This window comes from Syngnathus acus, chromosome 5 (genome assembly GCF_901709675.1).
Source record: "Syngnathus acus chromosome 5, fSynAcu1.2, whole genome shotgun sequence".
NCBI lineage: Eukaryota > Metazoa > Chordata > Actinopteri > Syngnathiformes > Syngnathidae > Syngnathus > Syngnathus acus.
This window is the reverse complement of record NC_051091.1, coordinates 11,247,390-11,263,237: the sequence shown is the minus strand read 5'-3', so window position 1 is coordinate 11,263,237 and position 15,848 is coordinate 11,247,390. Positions and strand designations below refer to the sequence as shown.

The following is a 15,848-nucleotide window of genomic DNA, read 5'->3' as shown; positions in this document are numbered from 1 at the left end:
CATACAATGAAGTGGAGTTCGTTAAAAAATGCCTCAGTGACGTTATTGAAATCTTGTCTCCTGAAAACGACAAACTAAAACGAATGGTCTGTCCCGCCACACATAGTAAGTGAAAAAACTTATGTTTTGTTTGTGGAATTTGTTGAACTGAGAGTTTGTCTGTGTGAGACAATGCACACAATGTTCATTATTGAAAATGTGGTCTTTGGTCTGTGGTTTTAGTACTGTAGGAGTCAATTTGTCATTATCATGTTGGTGCGTGACATAATAATGTCACACACTAAATTTGGCTGAGCAGAGGGGTGTGTGTGTGTGTGTGGGGGGGGGGGGGGGGGTGTTTGTGTGTGTGTGTGGGGGGGGTGTTCATGTGTGCTCATGTGTATGATGTGGCTCTTTGCGATGACACAGTAAAAAATGTGGCTCTTAGTCTCTGACTGGTTGGCCACCCCTGCTGTAGACCATACGTGTCAAACCTAACGCCCGGGGGCCAGATATGGCCCGCCACGTCATTTAAGGTGGCCCGCAAAGACAAATTGGTCATCAAATTGTCGTCACTTTTAAAACTCATTTATTTGGGTTGACGGTCATAAGGGCCCTCCAAAGAAAACTATGACTACAATGCGGCCCGCTACAAACAAACAAAAAAGACTTTGACGCCCCTGCCCTACGACAACTGCGATAGGCTCCGGCATAATATTGACAAATCAAATGGAAGGGTTGACATGTACTCGCGTTTTGAGAAGCTTCACGCGGTACCACGCTTACACATATATATATATATACGTATTCAGGGCTGTGGACTCGGTCGGATTTTTGCACCGAGTCCGAGTCCGGCCTCTTGACCACCGAGTCCGAGTCCGGCTGTCCATTTTTTCTGTTAATTCATGTGACTGCTTAGTCTTTATTCAAGGCTAATTTAGATCAAAATCTAAATAATTACAACAGTTTTGTGATGGCTTTGTCTTTATTAAACATATAAACGAATACAATAAACAGATACTTTCAAGTTTCAATTCAACGACTTGAGTTTGTTCTTAGGAACAAAATCGCCTCAACCAAGTCAGCCTTCATCGCGCCGCGCTGATCAGACATGATAAACTTGAGCCCGGAAAACAGGCGCTCTACGCTGACTTGGCTGATTGGCATTGCTGTTAGTGTCCGAGTCGCTGCCTTGAGGCCGGACGGATAACGATCAGCTGTAACAAATGGGCTCTCTTTCATTCGACCAAGTGCCAACATTGCCCCAATTTCATCATCTATGTCGGTTGGCGAGGTGGCGGCCGACAAACGCCGGCGGCGCTCAATGCTGTCAAGTTCTTTTTCAAACTCATCCTCCTCCGTCGATGTGGAGCCATCAACCTCGGCCGCATTGATCGTAAGCAGGGCTGTGGACAGTATTCCTACGCGCATTCTCAGCAGCATGATGAAAATAAAATTGAACGTATTTTTTTTATTGTCGGACTCGGTGGACTCGGTCAAAATCAGCACCGAGTCCGAGTCCGGCAAAAATGGCCGAGTCCGACCGAGTCCGAGTCCCCGGGTCCGAGTCCGAGTCCACAGCCCTGCTCTAAAGTAGTTTTGTGCATCCGCAAAGCATTGCGGGTAGCACAGCACCTACCTTAAACCGCAAGCAAGCAGACGGACGGACGGCATAGGGCAGTGGCTCTTAACCTTTTTCCTTGTTCGCACCCCATTCAATTCACCAACCAGTGCTCGCACCCCTGACCCTACCTAACCCTAACTAATTAGTATCATAATAAGCGGTCTACTTTACAGCTATAAAGTAAGGCTTAATTAGCATTCTCCCGAATGCCAATTAACACAATGACTTCTTGAATTGGTCACTTTTTTCGGTTACCCCACCACTATCCCCGAAAAATTGTAAATTTCCCCCGGGTTATCCTCGCACGCGCCCCCGGTTAAGAACCACTGGCATAGGGCAATGCAACTAACATACCAGCGGTGCGGTGGCCAATCGAACGCATGTTCACATTGGCCCGCGTGCGTCTTGCGCATGACGGGACGGTGTGCGGTCACGGGATGTGTTTCCGAATGCCCGCCGAGAACTCCTTGGCATTTGGGTTCAGGATGCTCTGAACGCGCACACAAAAATATGTTCGATGAGCTGTTCATTATTTGTCAATTGTGCTGAACCACTGCCGCCTCACCGTCTGCCCTCTGACCGCGAGCGTCCGGCAGTTCTCTGGCTGGGATGAACAACTCTGCCTCCTCTTCCTCGTCCAACATCTCCTGGAAGCAGTACTCTACGAAGTCCTCCTCCCACAGCTGCTCCACCACCTGCGTGACGTCAGCAGCCACAAGCCATCAGGCACATGAGTGCCGGTGCCGCGTCGCGCGGGGGCGACCGAGCAGCCTCGATCGACCTGCCTCACCTGCCTGTTGAACTCCTCTTCGTGCTCCATCCACATGTACTCGGCAAAGGGGTCAGATTCCGGCGGGCCGCTTTGGTTGGTGCTGGCAATGGCCTGACTTAGCCTCGGCTCTTTCGTGGCGCCACTCCTAAGCCCGGGCACAGGGGACATCAATTCCGAATTGATTTTGCTGCCATAAATATTGAATCAATAGGGAATATTGTCCCCGTTTCTTTTTTTTTTTTGGTTCCTAATAGAGCTTGAGCGTATTTACGTCATTATTAATTAAAATCTCGTCACCCGTGTAGGTTGGTTGGTTACATGAGCACGACATATTCCAAAATCGTTCTTTCGCACTTTGTTCCTTTCGAAAAATTTGAAACGATTTTGTATTGTATTTCAATCTCTATACTACTTTATTTGTAAACATAGGTTGTAACTTCAAATATGCTGTGTAAACAACATTAGCACGACATATTCCAAAATCGTTCTTACGCACTTTGTTCCTTTTGAAAAATTTGAAACGATTTTGTATTGTATTTCAATCTCTATACTAGTCTTGGAATGGACTAAAAAATGGTTCCATTATTTGTTATGGGCAAAATCAGAGATGGAACAAGGTCACACATGTGCAAGTCTCAAGTGAGTCTCAAGTCTTAACCTTCAAGTCTCAAGTAAGTCCCAAGTCATTTTTTTCTCAGGCAAGTCCAAGTCAAGTCCTTAAATAGGTCAAGTCCAAGTCAAGTCACCTTATTATTGCAATTTTACCCGCAGAATCTGATCTTAGTAACGTGAAAAGACAAGATATAAGTAACTTGAAATAACCATCATTGTCCAATGTGTCTAACCTGTTTAAAAAAATAGGACAATAATTTGGATTTGCACTGTAATTACTGATATTCACCATGGAATCAAACCAAAAAGAAATGACCTCATACAATGATTGACAGCTCAATCTAAACAAATGAACGTCTGCCGACAGTGTCTGACACATTTGAGTTGCAAATATGAAAGAATAATCGGAAAAAAATCTGAGAGAAGAAACACATTAAAGAGCATTAGAAACATTTTATGTTTCGTCTGTAACATCTGGAGACACCAGAGCTCTATAAACTTCAAACGGACAAAGTCGTCTGGCTGTCGGAAATGTTTCTGTTGCATATCTTGCACTGTGCTGTCCGTCTTTTGCCGTCATAAAGGTAATTACGATAGCCGAAGGTACCGCTCCCGCTGACATGTCTGATAGAAAGGGCCGTGATTCTCCAATCGACACGTTCGTTCGGTAGGTAGAGAGGGCACGACTGATTGATTGACAGGGTAGCGATCCGATCATGACAACGCCATTCTCAGCCTGCGCTCCTACCGTGTTATCGAGATTATTTTTTTAAATGTATTATTCATTTGATATTCAAACTGAAAACATCAACTAAATAACACTCAAGTCATTCAAGTCATCGTGTCTCAAGTCAAGTCCCGGGTCTTTAACTTCCAAGTCGAGTCTCGAGTTTTTTCATTTTTTGTCAAGTCAAGTCACAAGTCATCAAAACAGCGACTCGAGTCGACTCGAGTCCAAGTCACAGTGACTCGAGTCCCCATCTCTGGGAAAAATAGATTCGGAACTCGACCGATTTGCTTCTCGAACCGCCTTCTGGAACGGATTGTGGTCGAAAACCGAGGCTTTACTGTAAGTCGTTTTCAAATCAGACGAGTAAAAACTGGTCAAATATTTGAACAACAACAACAACAACAACAACAAAGACATTAAAAGTGAAGATCATTTGCAATTCTAGTAATGACACAGGAATTTGACGCACCATTTGTCTTGGCGGGCCACATAAAATGATGTGGCGGGCCGTATCTGGCCCCCGGGCCTTGAGTTTGATACCTGTGCCTGAGGGAGAGAGAGCCGCTGTAAAAAGGACGCTGTGGTAGGTGTCAGACCTACGTGTGTCATTACTAGAATTGCAAATGATCTTCACTTTTAATCATATCTTTTTTTTCTTTTTAATATTTGACCAGTTTTTACTCGACTGATTTGAAAAAGGATTTATTTGTCCATCACACACACACTGCCGACTTATCAGAACGGACACAATGAACGTGGCAGGCGACCTTACTCAGTTGGCCTCTAATCTCTGCCAGGGGATGAGACGCGAAGATCCGCTTTCAGGTCCTTGCTCGGGATTTGCCATTCTCCTCCATCTCATCTCCTTTCCTGTCGCACTTTGGTATTGTCAGCTTGTGTGTGTGTGTGTGTGTGTGTGTGTGTGTGTGTGTGTGTGTGTGTCTGTGTGTCTGTGTGTGTGTGTGTGTGTGTGTGCGTGCGTGCGTGCGTGCGTGCGTGACCAAATAAAAAAAGAGTCGCACAGGTAGTGAACAGCAAGGGACCGCTATATATATATATATATATATATACGTATATATATATATATATATATATATATATATATATATTACTTCAAAGTAAGTCAACAATGAATGTGTACAATTTTAATTCAAATGTTTTCTATATTGTGCTCGTGAGTTAATGTTGCTGATTACTTTGAATTGAATATTATTTATTGCTGTTATTTAATATTATGTATGTTTATTATTTTGTTTTGTTTTTTTCACCATAAAATGGCAGTTGGTCAAGAATGTTTATAGTTTGAAAAATTATCATTTATTTTTTAATTTCAGGCAAAGTGATGCACTGTTCTGTTACAGACTAAAAAATAATGTTAATAATAAAGTTATTCTTGATTGTAACTTGATCTTTCTTTTTTGTTTTTCTTTCATGTTAATAACATGGGGGGGGCGCGAAATGTTTTCTTCTCCATGGGGGGGGGGCATCACAGAAAATGATTGAGAAGCACTGGTCTAACAGAATATGTACACATTGCTGTTTCTCCCACTTCAGTGTTCAAAAAATGTCATTCAACCAAATCCATTGAGAGTTCATTTTAAAAATGTGCCTTTTGTTTTTAAATTTAGCAGCAAAAATAAATTCAACCTCCGAATTTTGTTCGACAACCGAAGCAAAAGACAAAAACAATCTAGAATTTTTTGTTTGAATTCCGATTCGCACCACATCGTAAAATAGACGTGGGGGGGAACAAAAGATCAATCGTCAAAGGATTATCAAGAGAAAGTTTAATGAGTAAGGGAAAAAAGTGACACATCTCCATTGTTTGTACAAACGATGACAATTCCACTCGCCATTTGTCATTCCAGCGAGAATGATGCCGTCGCAAACCTCTTTGGATTGTAAAACTCAACCTTCGTAAAGGGAGGGGACAAAAAGGAGACTGAGGGTATAAATTGCAGGAATGGGTGGAGGAATTAATCAGTTGGCCTCGTTCCCCAAATCCTATTTTTGTTTCAAGAAAAGAAAAGAAAAGAAAATGAAACTTAACTCCTAAAACACTTTTAATGAAATATTCCACACAACATGACTAAACAATGATTACTTTAACAGTCCTTACTGACGAGAGAATACATTCATGTATGAATAAAACATCCATATTGAATACATGTTGATGATCCATCCATCCATCCGTCCGTCCAACCTTGTGACATCAACAGCAATAAACCATGTTTGAAAATATTCAAGTGAAACGACACAAAAAGGAAGAAAATGAACCCTAAGTCAATATTCAACGCAACCTAACGAAACGATGGTTATGGGTGGGTACCCTTACTTTAACAGATGCCATTGGAATGCGTCAGCTGTTAGTTATTTCATGGCAAAGCAAGAGAATGTCAAACGTACCCTTACTTGAACTGGTGTCATTGTAAAACACAACTTCATCGAACACTCACTAACCTAACACATAATCAATCGTAGCTAACCTATGCTTATGGGCACTCCTTATGTTAACAGATGGAAGGCATTTTATGATAGCAAAGCAAAACATCCTAAAATGATCCAAAAGTGAGTGTGTGTGCGTGTGCGTGTCATTCAAAACAATCAATCAGTCAATAACTTCGACTAATCTAACGACGGATTTACCATGTCACGTCAGTCTAAATTTGGCACCGTCTGCTGGTGAAATTTGGAACTGCAACAGCGCCAAACTGCCCTTTAATAAGAGTTGGTTTTGAGGAACTAACTTCCAACTAAGCGTTTGTCAGGTCTCTCTCGTGTCAAGCTCCTGGTGAGATTCGGAATTGCGCTTGAGCCAATTTGCCCGGGCCAAATCCGACACACATTTGCGCACCGCCATCTTACTTGACGAGCGCTGCGCAAATGGGTGACGTCGGGCAGCACCCACGTGATCCCACGGGGATGCTGTTCCCAGGCTCCGCCGGCCGACCGCTCACTTTCTGGGCCGGATCTTCATCTCCACGAATCTCAGGCAGATAAACCTTGATGACCCCAAAAAAGTCCAGATTGCATTGTTAGCGTTGCAGGTGCCGGTGTCCTTGTACAGCCCGTTCAGGTTGGACTCGTGACAGTCCCTGTACCACCAAGCGCTCTTGTACATATTGGCGCAATTGCCACCAGGCCGGATGTCATGGTCGCGGTCTTTGGTGGTGAACTTCATCCCAGAATGGTAGGTGAGTCTATCGCCTGCAAAGCATACAAACTTGCTTTTGAGCACACGCAGGCGGCGCGGGCTCTCGAGTGTGCCCCCCCCCGGCGGGAGTCGCTACCTGCGTTTCCAGAGTAGCCGCTCACATGCAGCCGGTAGCTGTCCTTCTCGGGGTCCAGCGAGTACCGGCCCACCGAGAAGTCGTTGTAGCGAGCGTAGTATTTGATGCCGTTGAATGTGGTGAAGTCGATCCGCAACTCGTAACCGCCCGAGGCCGTCAGAGCGTGGAGTTTTTGCAGGCCTGCAAACACGCAAAGGCGGCGGCGTCACGTCACGCAAACCACAAAGGCTTGACAAGAAGGATGTCTTTGTTTCAGACCGAGCCAGTGCTCTCCGTTGAGGTCTCCAAAGCCCGTTCGATAGTCGTTCCATTCCCGATAGAAGTTGAATGTGCCGTACTGTCTCCTCTGGATCACCTGCAAACACACACACGCACACACACACACACCATCAGCGGAGCAAACGAGCATGACTGGCCAACTGGATGTTCAGCGTTGAAGAAAAGTGCCAACTTTATTGGGGAAGGCTTCACGAGGGGAACTTTGGGGTGGTTTTTTTTTGGGGGGGGGGGGGGGGGGGGTCAAGCACTTACGGTCCAGCCTCCCCCGTACTCCCACATGTTGCAGGAAGCCTCGAAGCTGTTGGACCCGCTAAAGATGGTATAGACGCCACTTTGGGACTTTCCCGCCGCCATGATGTCACTGCAGTCTCTGGGTATGAGACCTGAAGCAAAAAAAAAAACATGTGAGAGCGCAAAATACATGCCCGCTTTAAACAAACTGGACACGCTCGCTCGCTAGCTACCATGGAGTTCCCTGTTAAGTGTGGGCCGATCCACCACCTTCTGCTGCAGGCTGGACAAAGCGAAACTGAAGTCCTTGTTCTCTTGTGACAGCTCCTGCGCACCAAGCGTTTGAAAGAACTGAAATGACAACTGGGACACTTTGTTTGAATCTTTCAACAATACTTTTGTTCTTATTCAAAGGAGATAGTAGTTTGTGTGTAAGAGGAGGGAGGGAAGGACGTTAAGTCCTGAAATGTCCACCTCACCTGAGACATGCTCTTGTAGTCCGTCTTCAGGTCTTTCAGTGTCTGACTCAGAAGCGCTTTGTCGGTGCTAATCACCTGCCAGACTTTGGCCAGCAGGCTCTGACTCGCGGTTTGACTTGCCTTCAGCTCTGCCAATGCCGTCTGACCTGCCTTCAGCTCTGCCAATGCGGTCTGACTCTTCTCCAGGTCGCTGGAAATCGCGGTGTGACTCGCCTTCAGCTCTGCCAATGCGGTCTGACCTGCCTCCTGACCTGCCTTCAGCTCTGCCAATGCCATCTGACCTGCCTTCAGCTCTGCCAATGCGGTCTGACTCTTCTCCAGGTCGCTGGAAATCGCGGTGTGACTCGCCTTCAGCTCTGCCAATGCGGTCTGACCTGCCTCCTGACCTGCCTTCAGCTCTGCCAATGCCATCTGACCTGCCTTCAGCTCTTCCAATGCAGTCTGACTCTTCTCCAGGTCGCTGGAAATCGCGGTGTGACTCGCCTTCAGCTCTGCCAATGCCATCTGACCTGCCTTCAGCTCTGCTAATGCGGTCTGACTCTTCTCCAGGTCGCTGGAAATCGCGGTGTGACTCGCCTTCAGCTCTGCCAATGCGCTCTGACCTGCCTCCTGACCTGCCTTCAGCTCTGCCAATGCCATCTGACCTGCCTTCAGCTCTGCCAATGCGGTCTGACTCTTCTCCAGGTCGCTGGAAATCGCGGTGTGACTCGCCTTCAGCTCTGCCAATGCGGTCTGACCTGCCTCCTGACCTGCCTTCAGCTCTGCCAATGCCATCTGACCTGCCTTCAGCTCTGCCAATGCGGTCTGACTCTTCTCCAGGTCGCTGGAAATCGCAGTGTGACTCGCCTTCAGCTCTGCCAATGCGGTCTGACCTTCCTCCTGACCTGCCTTCAGCTCTGCCAATGCCATCTGACCTGCCTTCAGCTCTGCCAATGCGGTCTGACTCTTCTCCAGGTCGCTGGAAATCGCGGTGTGACTCGCCTTCAGCTCTGCCAATGCGGTCTGACCTGCCTCCTGACCTGCCTTCAGCTCTGCCAATGCCATCTGACCTGCCTTCAGCTCTGCCAATGCGGTCTGACTCTTCTCCAGGTCGCTGGAAATCGCAGTGTGACTCGCCTTCAGCTCTGCCAATGCGGTCTGACCTTCCTCCTGACCTGCCTTCAGCTCTGCCAATGCCATCTGACCTGCCTTCAGCTCTGCCAATGCGGTCTGACTCTTCTCCAGGTCGCTGGAAATCGCAGTGTGACTCGCCTTCAGCTCTGCCAATGCGGTCTGACCTTCCTCCTGACCTGCCTTCAGCTCTGCCAATGCCATCTGACCTGCCTTCAGCTCTGCCAATGCGGTCTGACTCTTCTCCAGGTCGCTGGAAATCGCGGTGTGACTCGCCTTCAGCTCTGCCAATGCGGTCTGGCCTGCCTCCTGACCTGCCTTCAGCTCTGCCAATGCCATCTGACCTGCCTTCAGCTCTGCCAATGCGGTCTGACTCTTCTGCAGGTCGCTGGAAATCGCGGTGTGACTCGCCTTCAGCTCTGCCAATGCGGTCTGACCTGCCTCCTGACCTGCCTTCAGCTCTGCCAATGCCATCTGACCTGCCTTCAGCTCTTCCAATGCTGTCTGACTCTTCTCCAGGTCGCTGGAAATCGCGGTGTGACTCGCCTTCAGCTCTGCCAATGCCATCTGACCTGCCTTCAGCTCTGCTAATGCGGTCTGACTCTTCTCCAGGTCGCTGGAAATCGCGGTGTGACTCGCCTTCAGCTCTGCCAATGCGCTCTGACCTGCCTCCTGACCTGCCTTCAGCTCTGCCAATGCCATCTGACCTGCCTTCAGCTCTGCCAATGCGGTCTGACTCTTCTCCAGGTCGCTGGAAATCGCGGTGTGACTCGCCTTCAGCTCTGCCAATGCGGTCTGACCTTCCTCCTGACCTGCCTTCAGCTCTGCCAATGCCATCTGACCTGCCTTCAGCTCTGCCAATGCGGTCTGACTCTTCTCCAGGTCGCTGGAAATCGCGGTGTGACTCGCCTTCAGCTCTGCCAATGCGCTCTGACCTGCCTCCTGACCTGCCTTCAGCTCTGCCAATGCCATCTGACCTGCCTTCAGCTCTGCCAATGCGGTCTGACTCTTCTCCAGGTCGCTGGAAATCGCGGTGTGACTCGCCTTCAGCTCTGCCAATGCGGTCTGACCTGCCTCCTGACCTGCCTTCAGCTCTGCCAATGCCATCTGACCTGCCTTCAGCTCTGCCAATGCGGTCTGACTCTTCTCCAGGTCGCTGGAAATCGCGGTGTGACTCGCCTTCAGCTCTGCCAATGCGGTCTGACCTGCCTTCAGCTCTGCCAATGGCATCTGATCTGCCTGCTGACCTGCCTTCAGCTCTGCCTTCAGCTCTGCCAATGCTGTCTGACTTGCCTTCAGCTCTGCCAATGCGGCCTGCAGCGCCGCCCAGTGGCTGGCTAAGTCGATGCGGTTGTGGTCTGGGATGTTGTTGGGCAAAGTCGCCACCTGCGCGCCCAACTCTTTGACGATGTCCTGAGGCCTTGGAACACAAAGGATAAAGGGTACACATGAAGCTGCCATCCTGTGTGTGTGTGTGTGTCTGTGTGTGTGTGTCTGTGTGTGTGAGGGGGGGAGATTGTAACTTGTGGTGGTCAAGTGTTTGTTCATTGCGTGCGCGTGTGCGTGCGTACCTGTTCAAGTGGAAGAAGACGATGTTTTGGATGACAAGCACGACCAAGAGGACCACCGTCAGAATGGAGATCCAGCGTATCTGAACAAACTGAGCGCAAACGACGTCACAGGCGGCGGCGTCTCTCTCACTCTCTCTCTGACTCTCTCTCTCTCTCTCTTTGTCTCTCTGTCTCTCTGTCTCTGTCTCTCCCCCGACGGAGCGAACGACTTGCAACTGCTTTCAACTCGACCAAGCCATTCGTCAAGCGCGTGCCCGTCCATGCGTCCGATGCGTACCTTGCGCTTTGGTGGTTCGCCGATCAGCTTTTGGGTGCTTTGGTTCATCTCGAACCACTTGTCATTTGACATTTTGCGCTCTCCTTCTATTCTTGCTTACTCCGTACGACTGTCCCCAGCTGTGTACGTGTTGTCTGTTCTGCGTGCGTCTAATGCCGTATTTTGTGTTTAGCCAAGTGACGTGAAGTTTTCTTTGCACTTGACGTTGGTTTTGACCTTGTTTGCGGCAACGAGACGGGACGAGACCTCTGTCTGGGCTCGATCGGTACATTATTGCGAGAGAGCGCAAAAGCCCGACCGAAAAGCAACGGGCACAAGGTACACAACACAAAATGCGCCCCCGAGCAAGTTCAAGTTGTCATTGACAAGGTTTCTTTGATTGGTTGGTTGGTTGGTTGCTTGATTGATTGATTGATTGATTGATTGATTGATTGATTGATTGATTGATTGATTGATTGGTCTTTATTTATCTATCTTGATTGGTTGGTTGGTTGGTTGGTTGGTTGGTTGGTTGGTTGGTTGGTTGATTGATTGATTGATTGATTGGTCTTTATTTATTTATTTATCTATCTATCTATCTATCTATCTATCTATCTATCTATCTATCTATCTATCTATCTATCTATCTATCTATCTATCTATCTATCTATCTATCTATCTATTTCTTCATTCATCTATACATGTATTTTTGGATTGATTGATTCATTCCTGTATTTCCTCATTTATCAATTACACTTGGACTAGACACTTGAAAAATTAGAGGGAACATTGGTGCCGACTCCGTGAGTTCCATTCCCACGTTTGACGCTGTGATTGCGTGCGTGCGTGTGTGCGTGACCAAAACCAAAAAGCGCATGTGTAAATGAGTGCGCAAGAAAGAATAAAGAGGAGCAATACCAAACGCCACCATGGTGTGGTGTCTTGTCTCCGATCAGAGGGACGTTGAAACTGCAAACCAAACAGACTGAAACACAAAAAAAGACAAGAGCTCGAAAGCGGAGAAGAAAGCCAGCCAAGGCAAAGCCATGTAACGTCGCGAGCCCGGCGCTATTGCAGAAAAAAAGGACGCAGCTCCAAACGGCAGACTTTGTCGTCGAGTAATCATAACACTACATTTGATTGATAAGGCGCCTTTCAAAGCACTCAAGGTCGCCGTACGGACATCGAATAGCATGCCAAAAAAAAAAAAAAGGACTGAAGCAGAGTGATGGATAGGTAAGCTGACTCACGGCTCTGACTGGACGACGACCACAGACTCAGATGCTCCTCCCGGCACGCCGTCGTCAGTGGTCCCGGAACGGTCCTAGGGTCCAGATGAGGGACGGACAAAGGTGTGAATTAATTTAGTCAATTTGCAGCCTTGTACTCTGTCTCTTCCAAAACAAGTGGTCCTAGTAAAAGACGCCTGAAGACCTATTGACAGTATTGTCAAAGTCTGCTTTATTGTCGATTTCTTCACATGCCAAGACACACAAAGAAACCGAAATGACCTTCCCACTATCCCACGGTGACAAGAGATAGTACACAATATACTTACAAGTAAACAACACAAAAAAAGCAAAACAAGAAGGCACAAACAATGGATAAATAAGAGTGCTGAATAAATAATAAATAAACAAATCACGTAATAAATAAGAGGAGCAAAAATGGAGCAAGTGTGCATCCAGCAGACAGTCAGAATAGAGCGCAAAAAAAGTCCTCAACAGGATGTTGACTTCTGCTATGGTGAATTGTGACCACTAGAGGTCCCCGGTTAACCAAGGTTAACAACGCTACGTCGCATCTCCCAATGTTACACACACACACACGCACACGTACACGCTCACGCACGCACACACTACGTTGGTGACTAATATTGACATTTTCAAGATTGATACAATATTTTCTGCATGTCCTTTATACTATTATTGTATTATTTACACGTATGAAAGCATTTTTGAATGTTCTCTCCACAAAATATCCACTTAAACGTTTTCGTATCCATTGATTGACACGCAGAAAAAAATGGACGGTTGAGAGGGTGCGGTCATGCAATGGCGGCCTCGCCTGCCACGAGGCAGACGAGGCCGTTCCCTGCAACCACCCCAAAAAGATCTCTTTTTTAACCATTGTTTTCTTTCCAAGTTGTTCTCACTCACATCAATGAGTATTTGGATGTCATGGATCAAATAAAACGGAGGGTGCTTTTTAGGAATAATATCCAAATATGCATTGATATGAGTGAGAACAACTTGGAAAGAAAATGATCATTAAAAGATGTTTTTTTTTAGGCCGAGTGTAAGGGCCGCCTTTGAAGAAACCGATCAAACTTGACCAAAGTATTGAGAGTCAAACACACGCATGCACGCATGCACTGTAAATGATACAATTACAACCTGCATGGTCTGAAGCTCCATCTCCCTTTCCTGTCGGGTCAGCGTGTTGACGGCAGCAGAGGAAGCCTGGCAGGGTGCTTAACAATATTTGGCTCCAAAATGACACACACACACGCACGCACCTTGAATGAAACCTGGGCAAAGTCACTGGAGGAGCCAAACCTAACTCTGTCAGCCACGCATGCGCACACACACGACAACGGTGGAATCGGTAAAATTCCGATTGACGGCAAGTGCACCGCCAAATGACCTTAAATGGAGCCAAGACGGCCTGAGCGTGCGTCACTTTGCCGGAAACGGGCGGAGAAAAAAAGACGAAACTTAACTCCCAGACACACTGATACTTTGTTCTCAAATTGATACTTTTCTTGTGATGTTAGCAAAATAGCTTTGGTATTTGCTCGTTGCCGATTGAGGCCTGGATGCAAGCAAGTGCCACGCACCCACGTCGAAGTGGGTCATTTCGGTGCTCTCGTGCGTGACGGAGCGTAATGTCACTGAAGAGGGAAGAAGAATTGTCTTTCATGAGATAAATAATCATCAAACAGTTTGGAGATGCTGAGTCATTTCAGGGACTGTAAAGTCAGTCCACGTGCTGCCTGCCAATTGGCCAGGCAAGCTTGTTTTTTACTCAAGTGCGGCCCACGTCGAAAGAGTCCACATCCAACTTTTTCATCTATTGCCAAAAGATATGGAAAGGAAGACGTCTTGTCGAGTCACGCCTCTTTTCTTTCTTTTTTTTTTTTAAACACCAAACAATTCAAGCTGCCTTCTTTTCTGGTAGTTACAACAACAACAACAAAGATTTGATGGCCAGTTGCAAGTTTTTTTTCAAATGGTGCCACCTGCATGGCTGACAAGAATCAAATATGACAGAAATAAACTGAAATCATATATGCACCCAACAAAATCAACAAGGCATATTTCTTCTCACGATAATCATCAACCAGTTTCAAGATGCTGAATCATTTCAAGGACTGAAATCCAGTCCACTTCTGTCATTCCGCCTGCCACTCGGGAAGAGAAAAGTTGTTGTTGGGGTGTTTTTTTCAACTAGCAAAAGAGTAGCAAAGGAGGACATGTTGGGATTTCACACCTCGTAAAACAAAGTTACAGAATCATCGTTGAATTCACTGGCTCCACCTGGCCCCCCAGCCCACGCAAAATAGTCTGTTTGGTTTGTGCAGCAAACATTTTCTTTTGTTTGCGCTGCTATGGTATTTTAGTTATGAACGATGATTGTATAGGTCATCCAGAGTTCACCCAGCCCCCCATCTGCTCCAAATGAACCCAAAATGGTAGCGTTCGTTTGTGCTGCAAAGATTTTCGTTTGTCCTGCTACGATTTGGTAGATATGACACATTTATGTTGTAGCGAGGACGTCCCCCAGCCCCAACCCCCCCCCCCCCCCCTTTTCCTCCAAATGGACCCAAAATGGTAGCGTCCGCTTGTGCTTCGTTTGTGCTGCTTTCTGTCAGCTCTTGTACACACGCATTTGGGTTTGACTCCAATAGTGACCGACAAACTCGTCACGTCCAATGTCTTTGATGCTGTCACTGTGAGGTGCACTGTATTTCCACATCTGCAATGAGAAAATGGGATTTTTGTCACCCAATGCCAAATCATTTCTCTCTTGCTTTGCCTTGCGCAGGGTGGCCACATTTGGCAGGTGGCTCGGCTCAGGGTCTCCAAAGTCCATCCGTCTATTTGCCTGCGATGCTCGCCATACATGTGGTTCCGTCCTGCCCTCACAAAGTTCCTTCCAGATAGAAAGTGCTTTGAGCTACCCGCGTGTAGGGAGTCATCGCTGTTCTTAATGAAACAGTTCAATACTATTGGGCTGTTAATTTCTGGCGCTCCGCCACAATTCATGTTGAGAAGGCCATGACACTCCTTGCAGTTTGCACTCCTCTGATTTGGATATCATTATTTGAGACCGATGGATAGACCTTGGCTCTTTCAAAAACAAACGTGCAAGGAATTTGGACTGTTTTCCAGATTTGTTCATTTATGATGTGGGTCCGCCGTCCAGGTGCCAGGCTTCCAAATTGTATATTCTCTTTTCTGGGTCCGACAGTTCCTATCTTTGTATTCAGCCTTTTCCGGAAGAAATCCCATCCACTCGTCAAAAGGAATACGAAGCTGAAATGACCGTTCAGGGCCCGATTCCGAGCTTGCTTCACTGCTAGTTTCACGATCGGTTTCATCCTGACTGAATCCCAGAGCTGGCCAGAGATTGTGTCTGTTTGTTTTTACATTGTTTTGTTCAGGCTGCTTTTTATTTTTTGTTTTATTTTGTTTATTTCTACCATTCAGGTATCTTTGTGTTGTATTTGAGGTATGTATGTACGTTAAGTGTCTGTGTGTGAAATATACGTATGTATTAATAGTGTGTAGGTACATGTTTAGTGTCTAGCGAGCAGCAGGTGGGAGATAATTTAGTAATTTAGTATTTTGTTGGGATAACTGAGGCAAAATGATTTTTGGCTGGGTATTTAGGGATTATTAAAAGGGGGTGG

General features: G+C 46.8%; 1 protein-coding gene across 1 annotated transcript; it reads right to left on the bottom strand.

The window, feature by feature from the left end:
* Positions 1 to 1,565: 1,565 nt before the first annotated feature.
* Positions 1,566 to 13,069, bottom strand: LOC119122927 (polyadenylate-binding protein-interacting protein 2-like). The gene is made up of 4 exons (XM_037251621.1): positions 13,038 to 13,069; positions 2,394 to 2,520; positions 2,161 to 2,298; positions 1,566 to 2,093 (listed from the first exon to the last, which is right to left on the bottom strand). The coding sequence occupies exons 1-4, from the start codon at positions 13,061 to 13,063 to the stop codon at positions 2,034 to 2,036; spliced, it is 351 nt and encodes a 116-aa protein (XP_037107516.1). The 5' UTR covers positions 13,064 to 13,069; the 3' UTR covers positions 1,566 to 2,033.
* Between the last annotated feature and the right edge of the window lie 2,779 nt (positions 13,070 to 15,848).

Bases quoted from the DNA above. Each gene is read 5' to 3' on its own strand.
- LOC119122927 (XM_037251621.1), bottom strand. From the start codon at position 13,063: ATGGTTAAAAAAGAGATCTTTTTGGG. The intron at 2,521-13,037 runs GTGGTTGCAGGG...GCCCGGGCTTAG, and splicing joins AAAAAAGAGATCTTTTTGGG to GAGTGGCGCCACGAAAGAGC. The intron at 2,094-2,160 runs GCAGTGGTTCAG...GTGCGCGTTCAG, and splicing joins AGAGGGCAGACGGTGAGGCG to AGCATCCTGAACCCAAATGC.